At 62.4% G+C, this 9,107-nt stretch overlaps 1 protein-coding gene across 12 annotated transcripts in view; it reads left to right on the forward strand.

Moving 5' to 3' along the window:
* CACNA1G (calcium voltage-gated channel subunit alpha1 G) overlaps positions 1 to 8,826 on the forward strand; it is a 63,070-nt gene extending 54,244 nt beyond the window's left edge. For 5 of the 12 annotated variants that reach the window (XM_036340495.1, XM_036340498.1, XM_036340497.1 and 2 more), the window contains 9 exons: positions 126 to 196; positions 328 to 406; positions 497 to 618; positions 977 to 1,324; positions 2,012 to 2,155; positions 3,996 to 4,130; positions 5,776 to 5,938; positions 6,232 to 6,401; positions 7,783 to 8,826. In XM_036340495.1, coding sequence (XP_036196388.1) covers positions 126 to 196; positions 328 to 406; positions 497 to 618; positions 977 to 1,324; positions 2,012 to 2,155; positions 3,996 to 4,130; positions 5,776 to 5,938; positions 6,232 to 6,401; positions 7,783 to 8,514 — 1,964 coding nt within the window. In that variant the 3' untranslated portion in view covers positions 8,515 to 8,826. The remainder of the gene's footprint in view (positions 1 to 125; positions 197 to 327; positions 407 to 496; positions 619 to 976; positions 1,325 to 2,011; positions 2,156 to 3,995; positions 4,131 to 5,775; positions 5,939 to 6,231; positions 6,402 to 7,782) is intronic. The other 7 variants (XM_036340505.1, XM_036340504.1, XM_036340508.1 and 4 more) reach the window with 2 other exon arrangements.
* Positions 8,827 to 9,107: the final 281 nt, after the last annotated feature.

Consider the following 9,107-nt stretch of genomic DNA (forward strand, 5'->3'; position numbering starts at 1 on the left):
TGGAGCCATGGCAGCCTGGCTTGCTGGGGCCAGGCACCCTACCCGCCCCGGCCCTGGCCATGGCCCCACCAGCTACATGACCTGGGACTCAGAGGGGCCATCTCACGACTTTGTCCTTTCTGCAGTGCTAAAGCTGCTGAAGATGGCTGTGGGCATGCGGGCGCTGCTGGACACAGTGATGCAGGCCCTGCCCCAGGTAGCTGGGCGGTGGGGGCAGGTGGGCGGGGTCCTCTCAGGGAGGGGGTGCTCTCCAAAGGGGGGGGCGGCTCAGGGAAGCTGGCTGGGAGATCCGGCGGCACCTTTTCCATTTCTTTTCCTCTTTTCCAGGTGGGGAACCTGGGACTTCTCTTCATGTTGTTGTTTTTCATCTTTGCAGCTCTGGGCGTGGAGCTCTTTGGAGACCTGGGTGAGTTGGGGTGGGGAGGATGGAGGAGGCAGGCCTGGGGCCCCGGGGTCTCCTGGACTAACTCGGCCTCTCTCCCCGTCCCGCCTCCAGAATGTGACGAGACGCACCCCTGTGAGGGCCTGGGCCGGCATGCCACCTTCCGCAACTTTGGCATGGCCTTTCTGACCCTCTTCCGGGTCTCCACAGGTGACAACTGGAATGGCATTATGAAGGTGAGAGCCGCCTGCAGTGGGGTACCCCCAGGGCTGGCTCGGGCCCCAAGAAGACAGCCCTACTTCTTGGGCCAAGATTCCTTGGCGAGATGTGACTAAAAGCACGTGCCCTTCTATCCCCCGTGCGGAACACCGCACCTCCCTCTCCCCGGGTCCCCGGGTCACGCTCTGACTCACGCTTCCCAGGCCAGTGTCTGACGCTCTCCTACCCACCCACCCCCCATGACCCCGGCACTGTGGGCCCCTCCTCCTGCCCTTCCGCCTCCTCCTTCATGCTCTGTGACACCGATGACCCCATTTCCCATGACAGCTCCGTCCGCTGTCCGCCCCGCCTCACCCCTCTACCCGCCTCCCCCAGGACACCCTCCGGGACTGCGACCAGGAGTCCACCTGCTACAACACGGTCATCTCCCCCATCTACTTCGTGTCCTTCGTGCTGACGGCCCAGTTTGTGCTGGTCAACGTGGTGATCGCCGTGCTGATGAAACACCTGGAGGAGAGCAACAAGGAGGCCAAGGAGGAGGCCGAGCTGGAGGCCGAGCTGGAGCTGGAGATGAAGCCGCTCAGCCCGCAGCCCCACTCGCCGCTGGGGAGCCCCTTCCTCTGGCCCGGGGCCGAGGGCCCCGACAGCCCCAAGCCTGGGGCCCCCCACGCCGTGACCCACGCCGGAGCGGCCTCCTCTCGCTACGCCCTGGAGCCCCGCACGGTGAGCACACATCCCCCCCTGCTCGAGGGGGTGTGGGGGACGGGGACAGGTGGGTGGGTGGCCAGTGGCTCGGTGGGTGGTACACAGGGAGTGGGCAGCACAGCTGACCCCAGGGCTCCCCCTGGCCTCCTGCTGCTCCTGCCCGGAAGTGGAGGGACCAGCAGTCCCCTGCCCAGCCCCGCGATGGCAGCCCACACTCACTGCCCAGGGCCACACATGTGCTGGCTCACTCATCCCCGGGCCTCCGCCGGCCTGGCCTCCCCTTCCTGGCTCTCAGGTTCAAGGCTAAGTTTTCTGTTTCCTTCCTGTTTCTTTCTTACCCTTGCCCGATTACCAAACCTCTTTCCTTCCCACCCTCGACCTGCCTGATTCCATCTCTCCATCCTTTTCCCCAATCCTCTCTTTCCTTCCCCCTCTCCCCGTGGGCTCTTATCTTCCATCTCCCATCTCTCCTTCCTCTTCCCACCCCTCTCTCTTCCCCACCACCCCCTTCCCTCCTCTTCCTCCGGCTCTTTGTCGCTGTGTGTGCACACACGTGTGTGCGTGTGTGTGTGCGTGTGTGTGTGTGTGTGTGTGTGTCCTTCTCTTTCTCCCTCTGTGTCTCTGGTCAATCCCCTGTCCTCTCACTGCCCCTCTGACCCCTGTTCCCTGACTCTCCGGCTCCCCCTATGGGCTGGTCCTTCCCAGGACAGACAGATGTTTGACACCATATCCCTGCTGATCCAGAACTCCCTGGAGGGGGAGCTGAAGCTGATGGACGAGCTGGCAGGCCCAGAGGGCCAGCCCTCTGCCTTCCCTCCAGCCAGCAGCCCGGGTGGCTCCGACCCACAGGTTACTGTGCCCGTGCTGTGCCTCCTTCCCTGGCCCTGCGAGCTGTGCCGTGCTGTGCCTGCTTCTGGGAGGTGGGGCGTGTCCTGCGCGCTGGGGACCTGGAGAAAGAGCAGCCTGAGGGCCTCAGTTGGGCTTCGGGCTTGGCAGGAGGCACCAAGGTGTCCCTCCGCCTGAGACGAGGCTCTGGATCACACAGTTGGAAGGGAGGGTGCTGAGATGGGACTCTGAGTGAGAGGATGGATGGAGATGGGGTTTGGAGAGAGCACTGGTGAGAAAGACCCTGAACGAGGAGAGGGGGCTGGGACAGGGTGTGGAGGAGGTGAGGCGCCAGGCCCAGAGAGAAGGGCCTCTGGGAGCAGAGCCGGTGGCGAGGGGACCCACTGAGGGACACGCTCAGGCCACGGTCTCCCTTCTCCGAACCCACCAGCCACCCCCCGTCCTCTGTTTTGGAGGCGTTTGAAGCCATGGGACCCCCTGGGCATGAGGGGTGCAGTCAGGAGCCCGTGGATGCCGACCTGGTCCCGAGAAAGAATGAAGGCTCCAGCTGGGAGTGGATTCTGGGACTCGGGTGTGACATACGGTTCGGCTTCCTCCTCAAGCCCAGCCCCTCCCACGGTGCCACGGGTTTTTCTCCCCCAGTCCCATCTAGACGTGGATCTCCTGCTTTCTGGGGTCCTCCTCTTCTCCCCCCGTGGCCTCTCTGGCTGCCCTTGACCCCCTCCATATGGCAGAGTACCCCCCACCCCTCTCCTAGGCTAGGGGCTGCAGCAGACCTGGAAACAGGTGTCAGCTGGAGACAGAAAAGCCTCGAGTCCCACAGGCCCTGTGGGGTGAAGGGGTGGACAGGCAGGTTCCCAGAGTCTGGGATACCTGTATCCTGACCCAGAGAAATGTACGGAGACCCTCCCAGGGGAAGGGGCCTGGCCTCCAGGGTCTCAGAGGGGCTGTAGGGACCTGAACCTGGCCAAGCCCTAGTGTGATCAGAGGGAGAGGGAGTCCTTCCTGAGCCGCCCCTCCTGAAGGAGGCCCGTGGGGAACGGTGCTGAGAGAGAGGAGGAGGCGATGGGAAGGGGTCAGGGCAGCCAGCTCATCGGGCCGGACGGCCCCGCTGCCCCCCAGGGTCCTGTAGGCACTGAGGTTGCCCCCAGTGGGTTCCAGGTGAGACAGCCCGCTGGTGTGGCGGCCCACCAGGTGTGTCCAGTGCAGGCTGGCAAGAGGAGAGCATCTCCCAGAGTCCAAGCCATGCCAGCAGGCGGAGGAGGCCCCGGGAGGGGAGAAGCCGGAATCCGGGGGCAGGCCAAGTCCTGCTAGGCTTTTGGAAGCCGAGAGAATAGGCAGAAAGCAGTCATCAGATCGGCGGCTTTGTCCCCAGCACCACCCCCACACACACACCGACACCCCGCACGCCACTGCTGTCTGTGCTGAGGGCAGAGAGGGCGTTGCTGGCCTTTCTGCATTTTTTCCCCCTGGAATCTTCATGAGAGTCTAAAGCCCTCCCCATCCTGCTCCCTCCCTGGTTGGGGGGGCGGGGGTGCTGTTAGGTTCCTGGGGTATCTCTAGAATACGTTTCTGTGTCTCCTGCTTTGTCAGTGTTTGCTCTGGCCCTTTGGTGCCTGCTGCAGCCTCTCTGATCAGAGTGGGGGTTTGAGGTGTGTGTGTGGGGGGTGCGGTTTAACTTGACTCGGGAAGCCGGTGGGGAGAGAGAAGGGAGGCCCCTTTTCCCTGTGCTTCGTGGAAAGGGGGCAGAGGGGCTCTGTGTACGTGCGTGTGCGTTGCATGTGTGTGCGTGAGCGCTCTCCGTCCTGGTTTCTCATGCCTGCTCATCTCTCTCCCTGTCTAGATCCCTCTAGCTGAGATGGAGGCTCTGTCTCTGACGTCAGAGATTGTGTCTGAACCGTCCTGCTCTCTAGCTCTGACGGATGACTCTTTGCCTGATGACACTCACACACTCTTACTTAGTGCCCCGGAGAGCAATGTACATGCACAGCCCCTCACTGCTCCCCCGGCCTCCCCGGGGGCTGGGCTGGCTGCCGGGCTCCAGATCCCTGCCCCCTCCCCTGTCACGGCCCCACGCAGAGGCACAGGCACAGGCACAACCATAGGCACTTGGTGCCCCAGGCTTTGTTAGGGCTCTCGGGTCCCCCACTGTGGACAAAGAAATGAGATCATATGCAATCAGGGCCTCCCCGAGAAGGGCCCAGGAGCTGCCGTTGTGAAAGGGTTAATCCGGACCCACAGGAGTGACACAGCCCAAAGCAGAGGTGGCCTCAGGCAGCTGACCAAAGGGCCTGCCTCGATGCAGAACCAGCCTCCAAGTTTGGAGCCCTGTGCCAGCCAGCCCTCCCCCTCCCTGCCCCCCTCTTTCCCACCTGCCCTCCCTCCCCACCCCCACCCCCCGCCATCTGCCACCACATAGTGGGTAAGAGCCACATTTCTGCTGCCACCATCTTGCCCTTTTCCAATGGGGCTGGGGGGGGGGCGGGGGGGCGTCCTGTCCTCTCTGTCCCTGTCCCTGTGTGTCCCTGTGTCCGGGGGCTTCTTTGTGTTTTGACAGCTTCTCCACCCTTGCCCGACCCCTGGTCCCTTCTGACTATGAGCAGCCCCCTCCTCCCACCCTTCTCCTTTCTCTTAGGACTTAAGAGGGGACTGGGACCCCCTTCCTCACAGCAGGGCTCTGTCCCTAGGGGTCTTGGGGTGGGTGCAGAAGTGGAACCTGAGCTGAGCGGGGGAAGCAAAGGAACCACACTGTCTTCAACACAGCCATTCCCGGCCTGGTGGCTGCTCAACCGGCTGGGCCCGTGTGGGACCCTGCAGCCGCCCTGAGAACTGGGAACAGACCGGGGGATGGAGAAGTCTCTTGGGAGCAAACCTCGTCTCCCTCTGGCTGGGGTCAAAGGCCTTTCTTTGAAATAGATTCCAGGCACCCACCTTCACCCCCCGTCTCTCCGCTGAGGAGGACCTGAGTGCCCAGCCCACCCCCATGGTGTGATTAAAAGGGGAGAGGGGGACAGGCGGGTAAGCCAGCTGTGACACCCCCTAAAGTTCATGTCGTTCAACCTGTTCACTCGGCCCACGCCCAGTACTGGGTGCTGAGGCCGCCTTCAAAATTGGATGGAGACCTAGAAGGCAGTCCCAGCTGCCAAGTCTCCCCCATTCCCAGTCCCCCCACAGCCCCAGCAAGGAGGACTGCGGGATGCTGGTAGCTTTTCATCCTCCCTTGTGGTCCTTCGGCCCCTCTCAGTGGGGCCTTGAGGATGAGCTCTTAAACCAGGCTGGGGGCTGGGGGCTGCTCTCCTTCCTTTAGACACCTCCTCACCCTCCACCCGCCCCGCCCCCCCTGCCCGGGAGGCTCCAAGGGTTACAGTGTGGATGGTTTTGTGGGGCCAGGGCCTCCTCCCGCCTCCTTCCTCCCTGTGTGTGGAGGGCTCCTCCATGTGTCTGCCCTTCTGCCTGACACATCCCATCACCACCTTGTCCGAGAAGGGGGTGGGGGCCGGGGCCTTGGGCGGTGGCGGGGGTGGGGGGTGGGGAGCTTTTAGCCTGTGCTGTCCATCTCTGCCTCAGTTACCCAATCTGGATGCCCCTCTTCCGCCCACTTCCCTCCCCTGTTTCTTTTGCAGAGGAGGCCCCACCCGGGGGAGGTGCCAGACCTGCTGAGCGTGCGGAAGTCCGGGGTCAGCCGCACGCACTCTCTGCCCAATGACAGCTACATGTGCCGCGATGGAAGCACGGCCGAGGGGTCCCTGGGACACAGGAGCTGGGGGCTCCCCAAAGCTCAGTCAGGTACCAGGGCCCGGGGCAAGCCAGCGTGGCTCACACTGGGGACCTCGTCCTTGACGAGGCTCCGTCCTAACCTGGGGGGAAACTGAGGCAGCCAAAGAGGGCTCTCCTACTCCTGAGGAGCCCCCAGTCCCTGCCTGAGGGAGGTGGCTTTCGAACAAGGTGAGGGTTCTGTGGTAAGGGGGGAGGCCCTGATGGGCACAGAGAGAGGAAGGGAGGGGACTCAGGTGGGAGCCAGACTGGCCGGCCCTTCACCTCTTCTCTTTCCTCCTTCCCCTGTCCCCCTCACCCCGCAGGCTCTGTCTTGTCCGTTCACTCCCAGCCAGCAGACACCAGCTACATCCTGCAGCTTCCCAAAGATGCTCCCCATCTGCTCCAGCCCCACGGCGCCCCCACGTGGGGCACCATCCCCAAACTGCCCCCGCCAGGCCGCTCCCCTTTGGCTCAGAGGCCTCTTAGGCGCCAGGTAAGCTGATGTGGAGGTGGGCCTGGGCCTGAGGGCTAGCCTCTCTGCCGGGAGTCCCGGGTTGTTGGTGATGACCAGGGTTGCCGCTTCCATTCTCCCAGCAAACACTGACTCTGAGGCAGTGACAGGCCAGGCCAGGCGCCAGGACACAAAGCCAGACCAAGCAGAGGTGGTCTGTGACTGCTCGGACTTTGCCCTCCTCCCCTGTTTCACCGAGGAAGCCTGGAGCCCAGAGGAGGCCAAGGTTGCCCAGGGACGCAGGACAAGTTGGAGATGAGCCAGGCTCTGACTCCCTTTTCCCGACCCACAGCTGCCTCCCTGTTCTCTGTATTTCTAGACCTAGCTAAGGGGCACAAGGCACATTTTTTTAAAAAAATATGTTTTTATTGATTTCAGAGAGGAAGGGAGAAGGAGAGAGAGATAGAAACATCCATGATGAGAGAGAATCATTGATCGGCTGCCTCCTGCACGCCCCCGACTGGGGATGGAGCCCACAACCCAGGGCATGTGCCCTGACCGGGAATCGAACTGTGACCTCCTGGTTCATAGGTCGACGCTCAACCACTGAGCGGCACTGGCCGGGCACGAGGCACATTTTAGGTGTCTCCATCTTTGGCCAAGCCTGGGGCCCACCTTCTGGAGCCCACACTCCAGGGGCCCAGAGCAGAGGCTCATGTAGCTTGTGTGTTCACCAGCGAGGCTTGTGTGTTCACCAGCAACAAGCCCACAGCCCACGCGGTGTGTGTCCTTATGCCTGAGCACGGCCACGTGAGAATCTGCTCAATCCCACCCACTGGGGGAACAGGTACAGTCCCCATCCATCCTGTAAATATTCACTGAGCAGTCCCTGTGTGCCAGGCCCCGGGGAGACGGACAAATGAGACAGCCCCTGCCCCCCAGAGCTCAGGGTGTGATCGTAGACATACACCCCACCAGATCTCTGCGGTGACAGGTCATGGGCCGAGATGCTCATGGGCCCAGTGCAGCAGGGAGCAAAGACGAGGAAGGGGTCCGTCTTATTGGAGGGTCGAGACTGTCGGGCTGTACATCACAGAGGACCGGAGCCCATAGAGTTGAGGGCTTAAGGCCAAAGAGGCAGGGAGGCATGAGGGAGCCGGCTGGAGAGCCGAGCTGGCCCAGTGCCTCCTTGTGTCCTGGGGGCTGGGAATTGCAGGCTTGGGGGAGACACCGAGGAAGGCAGCGGCCAGAGGGCCCGATGCACATGGCCCGTATCTCTGCACAAGAGCCAATACTGGACCCTCCGTTAGGGTGGTCCTGCAGCTCCCTGGACGGGGAGGAGGGGGCTCGCTGGCTTGTCTGGAGGAACAGCTAATGGGGGAGAGGAAGCCCCCAGGCTGAGCCCTCCCCCCACCCCATACAGGCAGCAATAAGGACCGATTCCCTGGACGTTCAGGGCCTGGGCAGCAGGGAGGACCTGCTGTCAGAGGTGAGTGGGCCCTCCCCGCCTCTGGCCCGGACCTCCTCCTTCTGGGGCCAGCCGAGCACCCCGGTGCAGCACTCCCGCAGCCAGAGCAAGATCTTGAAGCACACGCACTCGCCAGCCCCCTGCCCGGGACCAGAACCAACCTGGGACAAAAGCCCGCTGGAGGCCAGAAGCAGCTTAGAGCTGGACACGGAGCTGAGCTGGGTTTCAGAAGACCTCCTGCAGGCGGGCAGCCAGGAGGCGCCCCCTTCCCCGCGGGACCTGAAGAAGTGCTACAGCGTGGAGGCGCAGAGCTGCGGGCGCCGGCCGGCGTCCTGGCTGGAGGAGCAGCGGAGGCACTCCATTGCTGTCAGCTGCCTGGACAGTGGCTCCCAACCCCACCTGGACCCCGGCCCCTCGGGCCTCGGGGGGCAACCTCTTGGGGGGCCTGGGAGCCGGCCCAAGAAAAAACTCAGTCCACCCAGTATCTCTATAGACCCCCCCCAGGGCCAGGGCGCTCGGCCCCCGCCCAGCCCTGGCATCTGCCTCCGGAGGAGGGCTCCGTCCAGCGACTCCAAGGATCTCTCGGCCTCCGGCCCCCCTGACAGCATGGCTGCCTCGCCCTCCCCAAAGAAAGACATGCTGGGTGTCTCCGGTTTATCCTCTGACCCAGCAGACCTGGACCCCTGAGTCCTGCCCCCCCTCTCCCACTCACCTTTCTCCACTGGGTGCCAAATCCTCGCTCCTCCTCTTGGGCTATATTCCTGACAAAAGTTCCACGTGGACACCCAAGAGGCGCCCCTCCCTGCCTCAGTGGCACTGGGCACTGGCCACTGCAGGATTCCCAGCGAGTGGGGAGCAGCAGCCCTGCCCACCCTGGCTCCAGGCAGGAAGAGAAGCCCAGTGTCGCTGAGGTTCCCGACACCAGGAGCTGTTGGGAGAAAGCAATACGTTTGTGCAGAATCTATGTATATTCTATTTTATTAAATTAATTGAATCTAGTATATGCGGGATGTACGGCATTTTGTGACTGAGGAGACTTGTTTCCTTCCACTTTTATGTGTCTCAGAATATTTTTGAGGCGAAGGCGCCTGCCTCGGCTATTTTAACCTAAAACCATCAGTCTAGTTACACTCCCTCTTCTTGCAAAGCACAAGCTGGGACGGCGAGTGCATCACAGCCCTGACGGCGACCCATCTTCCGCGGAGAGCGAGGACCGTTTTGGAAACTGTAATGTAACTTATTTTCTCCTTAAACCTCGTCATCATTTTCTGTAGGAAAAA

The sequence above is a fragment of the Myotis myotis genome, unplaced genomic scaffold (assembly GCF_014108235.1).
Source record: "Myotis myotis isolate mMyoMyo1 unplaced genomic scaffold, mMyoMyo1.p scaffold_m19_p_17, whole genome shotgun sequence".
NCBI lineage: Eukaryota > Metazoa > Chordata > Mammalia > Chiroptera > Vespertilionidae > Myotis > Myotis myotis.